The 17,292-nt window shown below is 45.5% G+C and overlaps 1 protein-coding gene across 3 annotated transcripts in view; it reads left to right on the top strand.

The window, feature by feature from the left end:
* Pik3cb (phosphatidylinositol-4,5-bisphosphate 3-kinase catalytic subunit beta) overlaps window positions 1-17,292 on the top strand; it is a 102,658-nt gene that overhangs the window by 66,853 nt on the left and 18,513 nt on the right. For all 3 annotated transcript variants that reach the window (XM_032910100.1, XM_032910098.1, XM_032910099.1), the window contains exons 10-16: window positions 1,062-1,158; window positions 2,082-2,212; window positions 6,079-6,129; window positions 9,316-9,504; window positions 11,289-11,410; window positions 12,365-12,508; window positions 14,437-14,536. In XM_032910100.1, the coding sequence (XP_032765991.1) occupies window positions 1,062-1,158; window positions 2,082-2,212; window positions 6,079-6,129; window positions 9,316-9,504; window positions 11,289-11,410; window positions 12,365-12,508; window positions 14,437-14,536 (834 nt within the window). The remainder of the gene's footprint in view (window positions 1-1,061; window positions 1,159-2,081; window positions 2,213-6,078; window positions 6,130-9,315; window positions 9,505-11,288; window positions 11,411-12,364; window positions 12,509-14,436; window positions 14,537-17,292) is intronic.

The following is a 17,292-nucleotide window of genomic DNA, read 5'->3' as shown; positions in this document are numbered from 1 at the left end:
AAATTTTACTGTCTCAAACATCATAGAAGGGCTGATCCCTTTGTGGGTTTTTTTATCTTGAAGATAATAAAATTCTCAAAGGTTTCAGAAATGTGTATATATAAATGTGCACACACATTTATTTATTTGTTTGTTTATGTATTTAAGGACGGTGACCGGGGCTGGCCCTAAGCAGGCTGTTTAGCCGAGGAAGACCTTGAACTCCTAATTCTCGTGCTTTCATTCCTAAGGTCTGGCATCACAGGTGTGAGCCCTGCCACCGATTCTAAGCAGTGTTGAGAATCCAACCGAAGGCATCCTCTTGCTAGACAAATGCTCTAAAGCCTTCAAAAAATCCTAGCATGCTGTTCAGAACGCCTTCATTTCAGAGTCCTAGCAGCGCACTGCCACTTTTGTTGTCTCATGTGTGGCTTGCTGTGCTACAACTGAAGGCCACTGTGCCCGCCTGGCTTTTTAAAAAACAAACAAACAAATCTCCTTCTGTAGAGCAAGCTGCTCTTTATAGCCTGCTGTGTAGCCCAGGCCAGCCTCAAACTCACAGCAGTTGTTCCCCCTTGGCTTCCTGAGCCATGCAGGTGTGAGAAGTGCCCCTCCCTGGTTAGCAGTGCACACAGTCCCTGCAGTGTGGGGAGGCACTGCCTCCCATGCCGGATCTGCCAGCCACCCATCTTGTGTTAATCATTTACAAACTCCCTCAGTTTCAGAAATGTTTCCGTTTTGTGGGCATGCTGTTTTATTTAATGTATTAATTGGCTTGTAGAAATGTTTTTAAAAGTTATAAAAATACTGAAATGGCTTCTATATTGTTTCCGATTTGCATGGACTTTTGGAAACTACCTAGAACATCAGAAATTTCTAGTACTTACATTAAAACGGGATGTGGATTTTGCGAAATCTTTTTTTTTTTTTTTTTTAATTCTTTTTTTCGGAGCTGGGGACCGAACCCAGGGCCTTGCACTTGCTAGGCAAGCGCTCTAACCACTGAGCTAAATCCCCAACCCCGATTTTGCGAAATCTTAAAGTCCATTCTGGGTTTATTTATACAATGCCATTTTCAACAGCATTATCCTGTCGCATGGGTAAACACCATGGTTTTTGACTTCAAAGGACAGCTGAGGTCTGGAGATGTAATATTGCACAGCTGGTCTTCGTTTCCTGGTAAGATTTACTTTTTTCTTTTTCTTTTTCTTCTTTTCTTTTAATTTCCAATACAGGGTTTCTCTGTACAGCCCTGGCTGTCCTAGAACTCTGTAGACCAGGTTGGTCTCCGACTCCAGAGTTCCACCTGCTGGGATAAAGGTGTGAGCGGCCAACACTGGCTAAGATTTACATTTAATGGCAGTACTTAGTCATGACAGCAGCTGGTTACTTTCTTGCTGGTACACCAGTCTGTGTTTCTTTGACTCACTAGTGCACTATTTCAGTTAAAAAAAAAAAAAAAACTGTCTTGGTTATTTCTCTTTTGTTGTCTTTTTTTTTTGGGTGGGGGGGGTCAGGCTAGCTTTGAATTCACAGAGCTCCACCTGTCCTGCCCCTGCATCCTGATTCTTTCGGTTAAAAGCCCGTGCTACCTGTTATCTATACCCAGATTGACTGACACAGAGTATTTTGCTATAGACACGACGTTTCTTGTGTGTATATACATATGTATATTATATATAATAAATAGTGTATATTACATTATATGATTATATAAATTATATGTTCTATTAACACAGTACATATGATTTTAATGAGAGTATCCTTGTTTTGAACATTTTATTTTTAAGGAAAGCTAAGGCACAGGACCGTCTATATAACAGGCCTTATTGCTCCTAGTCGTCCTGACTGGTGACTGAATGCTCTGTAGCCACAGAGAGCAGCAAAGGCATTTGTTTTCCAGTTGTTAGCATTATGACCAGGCGGAATGAATCCTTCCATGTGCCTAGGCCTTACTGCTTCACTGTGCTAAATTGCCTAGGTGATACAACCTTTAGGGTATTTTCCTGAAAGAAAACTAATTCCAGATTTTTGTTTATTAAAGTTCCAAAAATGTTTTCTTAACTAACCAAATATAAATCCAGACTCTTTGCATGTTCTAGATGAGCTTGAAGAAATGCTGAACCCCATGGGGACTGTGCAGACGAACCCGTACGCTGAGAATGCAACTGCCTTGCACATTAAGTTTCCAGAGAACAAAAAGCAGCCTTATTATTACCCCCCCTTCGATAAGGTAAGCTAACTAAAGGGCCACATGCACGGAGGATTTACGTCATTCCTAGGTGTGCATGGTCACCCCACCTCAGTGCAGATCCAGTGGAGGGCTGTGCTACAAGGCAGTTGGTTTGTGCTCATCGCTGCCTGAGTGAAACATGGCGTCTCTGGAGTTTGGGAGCTGTGTTTCTTTGTTTTGTTTTGTTTTGTTTTTTTGTTTGTTTGTTTGTTTGTTTTTTGTTTTTTCGGGGCTGAGGACCGAACCCAGGGCCTTGTGCTTGCTAGGCAAGTGCTCTACCACTGAACTAAATCTCCAACCCCGGAAGCTGTGTTTCTAACAGGAGATTTACTTGTTTTTTTCTGAGGTAAAAAGTCTCTTAGGTGCATTCACACATAACTGAATGTGCAGTGAGCTGTAAAAATGCTGTCATGTGTATGCAGAGGTAAGGATACGATGGAAGGAGATGATTCCTGCTGAGTATTACTACTGTCGGGACTTTGAGGGCAGTGGCTGTTGAGACAGTGTCGCACTGTAGCCAGCAGGGCCTTACTAACTGTTAGTTCACACTTAGCTTTGAGTCGACAATCTTCCTGCCTCCACCTTCCAAGAGGTAGGACTACAGCTGTGAGGGCCATACCTGGCAGTGACTTCAGTAGAATCTCTGGTGAGAGCTTCTGTTTCAAATACATCCTTACTGTATAAGCTGAATGCACGGTTCTGAATGACGTTACTTGGTAGTGGCTGAAACAGGACTGACACGTTCATTTTACATGCTAAGAAAGCTAGTGCGTAGGACTGGAGAGATGGCTCACTGGTTAAGAGCACTGACCGCTCTTCCAAAGGTCCTGAGTTCAATTCCCAGCAAAACCAAATAAAGAGCTACACTTCTTAAAACAGCTGCTATGTTAGGAGCTCGCCATTTTATACATACCGAGCAGGTAAAAATGAAGAGTGATGAGTGTGACGCGTTTCTGTGCCCCTGAGCTGTCCTTACATAAGAACCTGTTCATGAGCCACCACTTCACGTGCTGCCTTCTGTGGTCTTCTGGTGACTGTTGTCAGCTATGGTGTGTCTTCAGTGATCACCAATCTAACAGACTGTAGGAATACATTGCATTTATCTCATTCTAGAGACGTTGAGTTTCTTTACATGTATGATTTCACTGTCACTTTGTCATCCTTAGTACTCAAGTCTCTCAGCTCCCCTGCCTCAGCCTCCTGAGTACTGAGACTGTAGGTGTGAGAAGTCCTCCACTGCAGAGCTCTATTCCTGCCCCTACCCTGTTTTCCTTTCTGTGACTCAGGCCTCACCTTGTAGCTCTGTCTGGCCCCCATTTAAAATTTCTTTTGTGTCAAGTTGCCTGGCAGGCCTTGATTGGTCCTTCTGTCCCAGTGAGAGTTTGATGACTACAAATGAGTCACAGATGCAAAAGGCAGGAGCTTCTAAAGTCCCGACTGCCCCTGTACTCTCTCTCTCTCCTGTTTTACACGGGAGTTTTATGCCCACTGCTTAGTAGTAGTGCTACTCTCACGGGACCTTAGGAACCACCCCGTGCAGTAGGCTGGGGTCAGCGCCCTGCTCTGGGAATCAGCGCCCTGCTCTGGGAATCAGCGCCCTGCTCTGGGAATCAGCGCCCTGCTCTGGGAATCAGCGCCCTGCGCTGGGAATGACCACTTTTAACAAACTCTGAGTCAGCCAGAGGCTGGGACTTCCTGTCTCCTCACATTGGTAGGTTCCAGTCTTTTCAAGAGCAGGAGCCCTCTCTCTGAACCAAGGGAACTGAGAACTGCTTTTCAGCGTCCACGGTGTCAGTGCTTCTGCAGGGTTTTTACTGTGGAGCTGGGGGTCAGCCAAGTGCTGGGAACCGCTCTGTCCTTGAGCTGCACCTCCACCAAGCCGCTTTGTCACCTCCTCTCCCGCACTCGCCGCCATCCTACCTCTCATTTCACTGCATCCCTCAGTAGGCTGGCCTCAGACGGGCTGCGATTCTGGGTCTTCCAGGACCTCGCCCATACTAGGCAAATCCTTTCCTCTTGACTTACACACACCTTATGTCTTAGTAGTTGTTAACTGTAGAAAGTAAAATAGAATAAGGCTTACTGCTGAGTAACTTCTCTAAATCCTTTTAGTGATTCTTTGTGAGTTTCACAGCATGCACCCTAATTTACTCATCCCCCATCCCTCTCTCTCTGCCCTTGCGACCTCCCCTTACCCACCAAAGGAAAATAAAACAAAGCATCCTGGAAGCTGTAGTGTGTCCGTGTGTCTCACATATCTTTACTTGTAAATGTTCACTGCAGTGAGTCATGGGTCTGTTTTGAGGCCCCTGGCTTCTGATATCTTATCAATACCCAGTCCTTACCAGGACTTTCCTTGGATATCCTATTGTTGCCCTGTGTCATGGGGATCCTGCAGCTTTGGATCAGCAGTGCTGGTCTCCATGTGCTCCAGCATTTCAAAAATGAGGTAGATGTTGGGGTGGGCCAACTCAGCGCCCTGGATCTGGGCATTGGTGGTGGCTGAGTTGGTCAGCCCACCAGCTCTCCCTTACCCACACCACGAGGACAAACTCTCCAGCCCTGCCTTGGGTAGCTCACCCAGTGCCATAGCCAGCAAGAAGCAGGGTGAACGCTCCCTCGCTCAGCTCTCATGCTCTCCGGGTGGCTCACCTGCATTTATGTCACCAGAGCCAGCTCACTGTGTGGCACTGGTATGTTCAGAGCCTCCGCAGGCAGGGCCAGGTCATCTGCTCTCCAAACTCCCACCAGTGGTGAGGAGCAGGTGGAGGTGGGGGGACACACACCACCTCCTTTCCATGTCACCTCATGGTAGATGAGTGGCTGGCAGAGTCAACTCTCTGATGCTAACAGCTTACCCAAGGCCTGTTACCAGGGCCAGCTCCACTGTACTTCCCCGGGTGGCTGCCAGACCAGGGACATCTGCACATCTCTAATGGTCATATGAGCCATGAACATCAACACAGACCCAGACATAGCCTTCAGGTGGCAGTACTGGCTGGGACTTCACCAGGGCCTCAGGTGGCCAGGATGGCTACTCACAACAGGCTGCTCCTCTCTACCCCCCCTCTGGTCTCCATTTCCTAATATTCAGACTGTGTGAACCCTCCTCTCCCATCTGTCCACCACACACTTGCACATTGCAGTGGCTCCCACTGTAGGCAGGCCATGTGGCTGGTGGGCCTCTGGGTGTCCTCCTCTGCCCACCCCTCGGCACGTGGGCCCCTGTGTATACGGCGAGCCCGTGCCATGTGGCTGCAGCCTGGTCTCTGCATGTTCTCCTTCATCCGAGTTGCCTGGCAGCAGATGGACCTCTGTGTGTCTTCTACCTGCTCAGGCTGCTGGACAGTCGGTGGTCTCTCCTTTAGAACCCTTTAAATTTTTTAAGATTATCTTTATTTATATGTGGAGTGTGTTGCCGACACATTTATTTGTGTACCATATGCCTGCAGTTCCCAGGGAGGCCAAAAGGTAACATGAGAGCCCCTGAAACTCCATTTGCAGATGATTGTGAACCCCCATGTGAGTCCTGGGAAGCAATCCCAGGTCCTCTGGAAGAGCAGCAAGTACTCTTAACCACCGAGCCATTGCTTCAGCCCCACCCTAGTAACGCTTACCTATCTTACTTAGGAGCCGTCTGTGAGCGCCTTGCTCTGCAGTCCCCTCAGTGACGCCATGGTTTCCCTGTTGTCAATGTTTGAAACCCTTGGGGGAACCCTGAATTTTGGTGTTGTTCCATTTAATTTTTTTCTATTTATAAAGGTTTTGAGTGCCAAGCATGTATAGTCCCTTGTAATCGGAATGCATACATAGTTATGAACATTGAAAATATCACGACAAAATGTAAGTTTTTTTTCTCCCAACAGATCATTGAGAAGGCAGCTGAGATTGCCAGTGGGGACAGTGCGAACGTATCAGTAAGTATCAAGCTCTATCTGGCCCTTACTACAGAGCTCTGTGTGATGTGAGGGTCTTCACCTCATCATCCAATGAATGTGTGGGAGTCGTAACTCTGACGTAGTCTTTGAGTGTGAAAAGGTGTGTGCATCCCAGTGCTGGCTAAGTGTAGCTCAGTGTTGATGGCTTGTATGACTTGAATGGGAAGCCCTTTTCTGCATAAGTTCAGGGTGGTGGCCCACAGTAGCTGCTGGTGCACACCACAGAATTCCAATGCTATCTTAGTATTGGTTAACTGAGGAGGCTGTGTTTTTCCAAGTAGCAAAGAAGAAGAGGGAAGGCAGGAGGAGGGCGGTCCTTTGGACTGCGGGAGCAGGAAGACACTGTAGGTGGAGGCTGTTAGTTCAGCCAAGATCCACCACCAGAAGATTTCTGATTTTTCCATTTTTTTAATTGAATATTTTCTTTATCTACATTTCAAATATTATCCCTCTTCCTGGTTTCCCCTCCAGAAATCCCCTATCCCATCCCCCTACCCTCTGCCTCCATGAGGGTGCTCCCCTACCTACCTACTCTCTCCCGCCTCCCCACCCTGACAATCCCCTACACTGGGGAATTGAGCCTTCACAGGGCCAAGGGCCTCTTCTCCCATTGATGCCTGACAAGGCCATCCTCTGCTACATATGCAGCTGGGGCCATGGGTCTCTTCATGAGTACTCTTTGGTTGGTGGTTTAGTCCCTGGGAGATCTGGGGTGTCTGATTGGTTGATATTGTTGTTCATCCTATGGGGTTGCAAACCCCCTCAGCTACCTCAGTCCTTTTTACCTCCTCCATTGAGGACCCCATTCTCAGTTCAATGGTTGACTGCCAGCATCCACCTCTGTATTTGTCAGCCTCTGGCAGAGCCTCTCAGGAGACAGCTATATCAGGCTCCTGTCAGCAAGCACTTCTTGGTATTTGCAATAGTGTCTGTGTTTGGTGACTGCATGTGGGATGGATCCCCATGTGTGGCAGTCTCTGGATGGCCTTTCCTTCAGTATTTGCTTCATTCTTTGTCTCCATATTTCCTCCTACAAATATTTTGATTTTTAACTTAAGAATAGTTGGTGAAATTAGATTCTATCTCTGCACCCAGCGATTGTGTTACCTGTTGGTTCTAAACTAAGATTGTCTAGTGTTTTCCTTCTTGTGGGGATTCAACTGAGCGCAAGGGAGCGTAACCTTGGCCGAGCATGGGTTTGCCAGAGAAATTCAGCTCTGGAGAGGCAGAGCAAGCTTCGGTGGGACAGGCTTTGGGAAAGGGAAACATGTGTCTTGGTATAGGCTGGTAACAGACCTGAGATCACTGCCACCGATAGCATGTATTGGTTTTTTTAATATTAAACTCTACACATCTTCAAAGTGGAGACATTATTTAAGTCTTACTGCTTCCCACAGAGTCTGGTCACCATGAGGTGGTGTCTAGACTGACTAGCTAGCAAGCTACCAGAAGCCACCCACCTGCTTTGTCTTCTGCATGGATGGCTACAGATTCATGTTTGGCCTGGCCTTCATGGGTCCTGGGGCGGGGGTGTGGAGGGCACAGTCCAGGTCTTTGTGTTGGCACACCAAGCATTCCACTATCTCCGTTGAGATAGCTTCCAGCTCAGATTCTTACTTGGAACAACACCCTCCCCCGTTTTCCACAAAGCTGTGGATTCTTGGTTTCTGTATTCTTGAGTTTTAAACTCTGGTTATCTGTCTGTTTACTGTAATGTGCCTTCAGGATTTAGACTCCTACACATGGAGATTCCCAAGTAATCCTGGGACCTGGTAGCTCCCAAGGGTCCAACACTTTTACTTCACTTCCTGACAGCACTTCCCTGCTGACAGGATTACTGTCACAGCATAACACAGGAATGGACATGCATGGCCAGCTACACTGTTCCCTCTTCAGGCAGATACCTTAGTCTCCCAATCCTTACTCTTCAGGCAGACACCATGCGAATTCTAGCTGCCCCCTACCCCCTACCCCCTTTGAATCTGGACTGGAGTTCCCCAGAACTGTGCCTAGCACCTCACAGCTCCCTGAGCCTGAAAGCCCCAATCCCTCGTCACACCTGCATTCTCTCACCAAAGGGTCCCCATTAGGTTCACGTGCATTTCATACTCACACGCCCACCACATTGTAGACAGATTGGCACTAGACTCCTGTGCAGCAGAAGGTAGATGCCTATACTCCCTCAATCTCCTGCCTCAGCCTTCTGAGTGCTGGGGTTGTAGGTCGTCCCACATCTGGCAGGCGGTTTTGTTGTTGCTGCTGATAGTTAAACGTGGTCACCCGGATTGACTGGCACTTTGATTCCTTCAGAATGCTGGGTTTACAGCAGCACTAGGGGAGGGACTTCTTCATTTCTGTGTTAGGATGGAATCCTATGAACTGGGCCAGTGCTTTGCAACTGAGTAAATGTTCTAAGACTACAGAGTTCTGCTGTTTTGTGATCACAGGGTTCTTTTATTTGTTTGTTAGATTTATTTATTTATTTATTTATTTATTTATTTATTTATTTATTTAGTAGTATATATACAGTGCTCTGTCTCCACCATGTGGTTGCTGGGAATTGAACTCAGGACCTCTGGAAAAAGTAGCCAGTGCCCTTAACCTCTGAGCCATCTCTCCAATTCAATCATAGGGTTTTTAATTTATAGAACTTTTATGTCTTTATGCCAAGGCACAAGCCATGGTCTCGGCTTACTATTTTATTTTACTGGTTATGTGTTGTTGGGCTGTCTTGGGGGAAGGGGCTGAGGTTGGTAGAAATCAGGAGATGGTGAGTTGGCTCAGGAGATTAAAGTGCTTGCCACCAGCACGACTTTAATCCCAGCCCTTGGGAGGCAGAGGCTCACCAGCCTGATCTACATACCAAGTTAAAGGAAGATTTAACTCAGATAATAGTGAATGTATAAGCTAGTTAAACGATATGATGTATTTAACCTAAAGCAACAGTGCCATCTAGTGTTTGCACTTGGATTTTAAAAAAGAATATACATAGCTTATAACCCATAAATACAGAGCAATGCAAACTTTTTAAAAGAATCCATGTTAATTAAATCGTACAGAATTTCAGTTGGTAAAGCTCACAGTTTTAAGTCACTGTATACAAATGTGCTGGATGGTTGCCTGTGGTTTGCACAGCTAAATTCCATATATTTTACTTTTCTAAAGAGTCGTGGTGGGAAAAAGTTTCTTGCTGTACTGAAAGAAATCTTGGACAGGGACCCCCTGTCTCAGCTGTGTGAGAACGAAATGGACCTTATTTGGACTCTACGGCAAGACTGCCGAGAAAATTTCCCACAGTCACTGCCAAAACTACTCCTGTCAATCAAATGGAATAAACTTGAAGATGTTGCTCAGGTGACAGAAAATTCCTTGTTCCTCTTCCTTCTCTCCCTCCACTTTCTTTTAACTTCAAATAACAAAAAAGCTTTCCGTAGGGGAGTGTGTGTGTGTGTGTGTGTGTGTGTGTGTGTGCGCGCACACACGCGTGTGCGTATACATTACTCTTTGATTTTGTGTAAAATATCTTCCCACAGAAGTATTTCCATTTGTTGGATGTCTTTGTTTTCTCTTAAAGATAGGTAGGTTCTTACTTGTATAACCTTAGCCGCTCTCAAATGTCCAGTCCCTCTGTCTCAGCCCTGTGATCACAGATACACACTGTGATGCCTAATTTGTTGGATAATTCTCTGCAGGAGCTATTTGTGAGGTTTTAAAACCTTACACAGTCTGTGTACCTTCAGAGACCCTGGGATCGGGGTGAGGTGGCCAGGCCTTACGTTAGCATCAACTGGAACAGCGGTTCGGAGCCGCCACCTCTCAGAGTGGATGATAGTCAGGCCCCGCTACCTTCTACCAGTCTCATCATAGAACCCGAGTGAGCGGTTTTGTTGTTTAGGCAGGGTCTTACCCTGAAGCCCTGGCCTGCTTAGAACTCATTGTTAGACCACACTGGCCTCACATTCACTACATCCACCCGTCTCTGCTTCCCAAGTGATGGTTTGAGGCATGTGCCACCATGCCTGGCACACTTGCTTTTGAGAATCTGAAAGAGCATCCTCTTCTCCCTGTAATCTAATCCACACAGCTCTCTACACTGATCTTGCCCAGGACATTGCTGTCAGTGGTACAGGATACTCAAAACACCAGAGATAGCAAACACCAGAGAGCAAGGTTTTATCAAGTGTTGAGCTTTGATTTGAGCCACAAATCAAGCTTTTTTCTACCTTCAGTCAGAACAAGTTTTATTCCCAGTCGTCTGTCCCTGTGAGACGCTGCCCTGTAATGTATTAGACCCACAGGAGGAGGACTGTCCACCTCACAGTCACAGCAGAGTTCCTCTTCAGAAGACCTGGTGTGGCCTCAACGTCCTCACCTGCAGCTCAGCTCTTGCCCAGGGCGTCTTGGATGACAGTCAGTATCCGGACACCTGGCTGCTGTCTAATGTCCAGTTAGCACTTGTGATAGGACTTATTAGCCATTAAAAAGAATGGAGGCACTATTCAGTTCTTATGGATTACTGGCATTTATTCTGAATTGAGGAGTTCAAGTGTGTTCTGGTTAATAAAAAAAAATCTGTAGTAATAGATTTCTTTAAAAATTCATTTAAAAGCAGATGGGCTTGGTGGTGTACTCAGTACTCAAGGGGCAGAGACAGGCTGAACTCTGAGTTCTAGACTAACTTAGTGTACAGAATGAGTTCCAGGACAGCCGGAGCTCCACAGAGAAACTCTGCCTCAGAAGAAACAAACACACACACACGCATACGTACTGAACTTTGTAATTTGTAGTGAGTTACTGACTCTCTTAGTATATCTGTCTTAGCTTGAGACTTGACCTATTTATTTACACTTGCTTTGTTCTTAAGTTATGCAGTGGCTGATCTCTGTAGACACCTGCAGTGTCTTACTCTGTCTTCCTTACGCACATAGTAACCTCTTAAACTTATATAGAACTTTTCAGAAACAAAGACAACCTTTGTTGGTCTGCATCTGCCAGAATGTTTGAGGCATCAGTAATTAAATTTTCTTTTTTCTTTTTTCTTTTTTCTTTTTTTTTTGACTCATCTTGGTTCCCGTGTGCCAGGAAAGATAAGTTACTTTTGTCCACCAAACTTCTGACCCAATTTTAATTTTAAACAGCTTCAGGCGCTCCTGCAGATTTGGCCCAAACTGCCACCCAGGGAAGCACTGGAGCTCCTGGATTTCAACTATCCAGACCAGTATGTCCGAGAATACGCTGTAGGCTGCCTGCGACAGATGAGGTATCTCTTTTAGGATAAGTGATGAGTGGGTAGGGAAGAGGGTGGCTCCCTGAATGTTGCATTAGTAAGGTAAGGGCCATGTGAAGCTTGTTTGGACTTTGGGGCCCAGGTCCTGTGTGAGCTTATGCTAGCGCCCTCTGCTGGTTCTGCAGCACAAACTTTACTGCTGTATGCCAGGCCACTCTTCCTTTCACTACTGCACAGAGTTCTGAAATCTTGGTGTCCAAGTGCCTGCCCTAGGCTAGCCCTTGAAGCCAACATTTCCAAAGTGAGCAGCCGTGCTTGTGTCCCCTCCTTCCTTCACCACAGTCTATTAATTACCCAGATAAGAAGGGTTGGTAGTCTATGATGGAGACTATTTGTTTATTTTCTCATGGAATCTGCCCTTGAACTCACTGTGTAGCCCAGGCTAGCTAGTTCTCAAACTCAGACTGATCCTCCTGCCCCCAGTCCTGGCTATGTTCCCTCCTTGCTTTTAAGATCAGCTATTTTAGTTTTGGCAGAAGAAACTATGTAACCTCTATAATAGTCTGAGATGTAAAATCCTATGAATAGGAGAAGCAGCCTCCCCCTTTATAGTTGTTTCTAGTAGCTGTAGGGATAAGTGGACATGGAGAAACGTTACCATGGAAGCCTTATGTCCTTATTGATCCCTCGAACCTACCTAAACAGAGAATGAGAGAATTCACTCCACCACATGTCCTCTGAACACTGATACACACACCACATACATGCCACACACACAATAAAGAAAGTTATGTTAAAGTGACCATTTGGGGGCAGTGGGCAGGACTCCTGGCAGATTACATGTGTACTCACGTGGTACAGTGAGTGAAAACATGTGATAAGCCTGGTCCAGGAGACCCAAGCACGTTAGCCACGTGGAGTATGACAGATGTAGGGATCATTTTCTGGCACAGGTGGCTGAGTTTCTCTCCCTTTTGTTTCTTTCAGTGATGAAGAACTCTCTCAGTATCTTTTACAGTTGGTGCAAGTTTTGAAGTACGAGCCTTTTCTTGACTGTGCCCTCTCCAGATTCCTATTAGAAAGAGCACTTGATAACCGGAGGATTGGCCAGTTTCTGTTTTGGCATCTTAGGTAAGTGTGTCCTGTTTCAACTTGATACCATTATGCGCTCTAATAACTAATGCGGTGTGATGTCAGACACGCAGTGGACTAGCCAGAAGCGCACTGGTTTCTGATCCATCCCTAACATTTACACTCTCTGCTGCCGCCTCTTACTTTTTAATACCTAAATTCTGCTTTCATCATTTGGCAAAGTATTTCAGGTAAGTATTCTATGATGCTTTCTAGATTTTTAACTAAAACTAGTAACTGTTATAACATTTGCTAACAAACTACTTTTCATTTAAAAATAGTGATTTAATATTTATATTTTGTGTGTGCTCTGATCAAATCCACCCCTATCTGCTCTCTTCCAACCTCTACTGTCACTTTTCCCTCCCAACTTTGTGTGCTCTTTTTAAAAAAATATTTTTAGTTTATGTACATTGGTGATTCTACTGCATGTATGTCTGCTTGAGGATGTCAGATCCACTGGAACAGGAGTTACAGACAGCTGTGAGCTGCCATGTGGGTGCTGGGAATTGAACTCAGGACTTCTGGAAGAGCAGCCAGTGCTCTTAACCACTGAGCCGTCTCTCCAGCCCTTGTTTTTGAGTATGATTGCTTTACCCGTATGTATAGGCACACTTGTATGTTTTTGATGCTTGCAGTGGCCAGGAGAGGGCGTTGGGCCCTGGAACTGCAGTTATGGACAGTTGTGAGCTTCCCTGTGGGAACTGGGAACACAGCTTGGGTCCTTTGTGAGAGCAGCTGATATTTCTAAGCACTGAGGTGTGTCTCTGCTTCAGTTTGTGAATGCTGTTATCATCACTACTGTTACTGAGTGAAGTCAAGAGTCTTTATGTACTGTTAAATTGTGTTTATTTACATGGTTATGCGAGTACAGATGGATATAGGGGCTAGAGGCCTAGGATCTCCTGGAAGCTGTTGTTAGCCATCCAGTGTGGGTCCTAGGAACTGAATCAGGGTTCTCTGCAAGAGCAGTGCCAGTGCTTAACCTCCCAGCCACCTCTCCAGCCTGTGTTTGTTTTGTGTTTTTGTAGTGCTAGGGCTTCACGGCAGAATCTGGCACATGTGTAGTCAGTTTAATCTTCGTTACCATCATTTGCATACTTCACTGTTTTAATATATGTTTATCAGGGAAAAATGCCTTCCTTCTTTTTGACAAGCTTTTGAAGGACTTATGGTCTCTGTAATACTATGGTATTAATTTTAGCAGATTTTTATCCACTAAAACATCCTAAAGTGGTTTTCTTGTTGGTATATTGAGTGTTTTTTATTTATAGTTTGTCTTCTCATCCAATTCAGTACTATTTTGAACCCCTCAGGGAATGACAACATAAATATTTCATGTTTTTCCCCCCTCATACATGTATACCATTGTTTGAGAGAGAAAAGAAACCTGGGGCCAGCAAGATGCTTGAATGAGCAATGGTTCTGTCCGTGCAGACCTTACGAACTGAGTTCAGTACGCAGAATCCACATAAACGTGGAAGAGGAGAACCAGCTCTCCTCAGTGACCTCTGACCTCCATGTGTACCCATGGCTTGTGTCCCACTCCCATTATGCACACGAACTCAACGACAGTGGGAAAGGGGACAGAGAAATGGTTATATTGACGGCTCATTGACCGCAGCCAAATAGATATCTGTTCCCACCTAATTCTTTCCAAATTTCCACCATTTCCTTTCCCTTTCAAAAGGCAGTTCAGGGGAAATGTGGGAATATTAGTTTTCTTCAATTAAACAATTGACCACTAAGATCCCCTGACTTCTGAGTCCTAACTGGGATGTGACCATCTAACTGGTAAGTGCTTGGAATGGACAGCTCGACTGGTTGGCATCAGAAGAGCATTTCCTAGCAGACTACAGAGGCCAGTGTCTGTTCCCCATGCTCTGACGTGTTTGGTTACCAACCGTTTCAGTATTGCTTTGCTGCAGGTCAGAGGTGCACACCCCTGCTGTGTCCGTTCAGTTTGGTGTCATCCTAGAGGCATACTGTCGGGGAAGCGTGGGGCACATGAAAGTGCTTTCCAAACAGGTATGAGCTTCTGTTTTAATTCAGTTTAGCACATGGTAATCAACTGAGTTTATCAAATGGACTTTCTCCAGCCACATATTTCACTGCCCTTTCAGTAACTTAACCTGATCAATACCTGTGGGAATGAACTGAGTCTCATGAAGCTCAGGATGGCCTTGAACTCACTATTTAGTTGAGGACCACTGTCAGGAGATCCTCCTGCCCCAGCCTTCTGAGTGCTGGGGTCCACAGCACATGGCATGGCGTTTAATTTATGCCGTGCTGGGGAGGGAATGGACTCAAGGCTCTGTGCAGGCTGACATGCAGGCAGTCCACCACCGAGCCATTTCCCAGCCTTTAGCTTTTAGAAAAACCTGTCAAGATGTTTCAGCTTAGCATTAAAGCATACCTCATATTTCTATGTTAATAGGATGCCCTACATTTTAATAGTCTGTCTGCATTCCTGATGGGTGTAAGGGAGGCAGTCTTCTACCTCAGTGCTCCATAGCCTGTGTTCCTGATGGAGGCAGTCATTCTCCTGCCTCAGTGCTCCATAGCCTGCAGTACTCAGGCAGTGTGCTTTAAAGCTATACGACCCTTTAGTTTAGTGTTTCTGATCCATATGATTCACCACGTCTTTTAGACCAAGGTATAGTGCGGTATAAACACATGACTTCTGTAGTTCACAATCCTTGTCACCTTTTCAAACTCTACCTTCATACAGTGTAGCACACCCTTGCAGTCCAGAAGTGTGGCTGATATTACCATTAAGTTATTAAATAATTACCCTGTGCCAAGAACTCATACTGTTTTCCGTGTGCTGTCTGACTGTGCTCCTGATACTTAACCATTATGTATGTAAAACACAGGCTGCCCTTGAGCTCGTGATCCCCTCCCCCAAGAGCTGAGAATGTAGAATGTCCTTGCTCCAATACGAGCTGGAGAATCTTCATTCACACCATGAAACAGCATCATTGATTCCACAAGCTGGATCCCAGTGCTCACAGTAGCCTCTTCATCTGACTCATTATCCTCTACTCCACCACCCTCTACACTGGGCTCCTCATTCCCACCCTCCCATGTCTGCCTCCCCTCCCCAGCACAGTCTATGAACATTTGATAAGTGATTTTTTTCCACTCATATCATTCTCCTTTTTAAATCCCTAACAATAATTTTTCATAACACTGACAATCTAGATTTTTCTATCCAGGTTTATAAGGTCCTGGTGGGTTGCTCCATGTTTAACCTTATTTTGTGCCTGTTGGCTCTCCGTGCTCAATTAGCAATCATACTGCATATCCTCTTGGTTCTCTGGGAGCGTTTAGCATGACTCTTCCAATGAGGCATGCACACCACCCTTCCCTTCCCCATCTCCCTCCCCCGATCTCAGGTCCTCTTGCACATAGGCTAGCATTCTATTGCTAAGCTCCAGCCCCAGCCCCTTTCTCTTTTTGTCATAGTACACACACCTATGTGCAGATAGCCACAGATGCTAGAGTACGGTGTCAGATCCCCTAGAGCAGTTTGTGAGCCGACCAGTGTGAGTCCTGGGACCAAACTTCAGCCCTCTGCAAACACACTTGACCTTTGAGCCGTCTCTCCAGGCGCGGTCTCCACCTCGCCCCACCCCTGTTTGTTTGGTTTTTTTTTTTTTTTTGTTTTTTTTGTTTTTTTTGTTTAAGTTCTATTTCGAGTGAGACAAGGTCTCACTGAGTTGCCCAGGCTGGCCTGGAGCCACCAGGACCAGCCTTTACTGTTTCTTGACTGATAAATTATAAGACAAAGACTCTACCCTTTCCATGGTGGGCTTGGGGCTTAGGGGTGGAAGTCAGAGGGTGACTTGTTAGAACGGCTCTCTCCTTTCACTATGTCAGTTCCAGAAATGGAACTAGGCTCTTCAGGCTTGGCCACAGTACCTTACCTACTGAACTCTGCCAGCCCACCATGGTATTTTTGTTATCCTTATAAAGTTATAAACCGACAATTGTTGAAATACTTAAAGTATTTTATGACTTATGGCCACTTAGGATGCATTCCAGGAAAAGAATATCAGCACAGTTAGTTAGCAGTGGGGCACGGCTGCTACCAACTGTACAGACGTGGGAGACGCCTGGTTTGAAATAGTTCAGAGAGGTCTGGCTCTCTTGTTGCCAGCATTTGTACAGCTCCCTAAGCTGTTAAAAAATGGAGTGCCTGTGGTTTTGACAGATGGCTGACTTGGCACGCACTGGCCATCTTGTTTTTATCATTAAGCTGCCATCGTAGTTTTCTGTATGAGCAAGGTCTCAGCCAGTCTTTGAAACTACATGCTAGAAGCCACATCCACTTATCGTCTGCATGGTTTTCTTGCACAGAAGCCAAATTTTAAAATGAAAACATGATACAAAATAAATTCCCTGATAATGGGATTGCAAACCAATGTTCCCTACGTATACCTCATCTGTTTGACAGTTTTCTTTATGTGTGTTTGTTATTATTTATTGTTCCTAGTTTTAATGACATGTAAAGTTCCTTCTAGTTTATAGTTATTATTATTCTCATGAGTTTTATATAATATAATGCGAATGGACTCCCAGTTATTAGGAGATAACAAGAACTTCTGTGGGAAGAGTAAGGCAGTGTCTCTGTTATTGCCCTGCCTGGTCAGGAATTTGCTACGTAAACCAGATTGTTGTCTGACTTGTAGCTGTTGTCCTGTCTCTGCTTTCAAAGTACTGGGATCATAGGTGTTCATTACAACTGGCTAACGTGGGTGTTTATTGTTTCCTTGCTTGCT

Source organism: Rattus rattus, chromosome 8 (assembly GCF_011064425.1).
Source record: "Rattus rattus isolate New Zealand chromosome 8, Rrattus_CSIRO_v1, whole genome shotgun sequence".
Taxonomy (NCBI): domain Eukaryota; kingdom Metazoa; phylum Chordata; class Mammalia; order Rodentia; family Muridae; genus Rattus; species Rattus rattus.
Note: the sequence above shows the minus strand (reverse complement) of the source record. Positions and strands in the feature narration are given on the sequence as shown.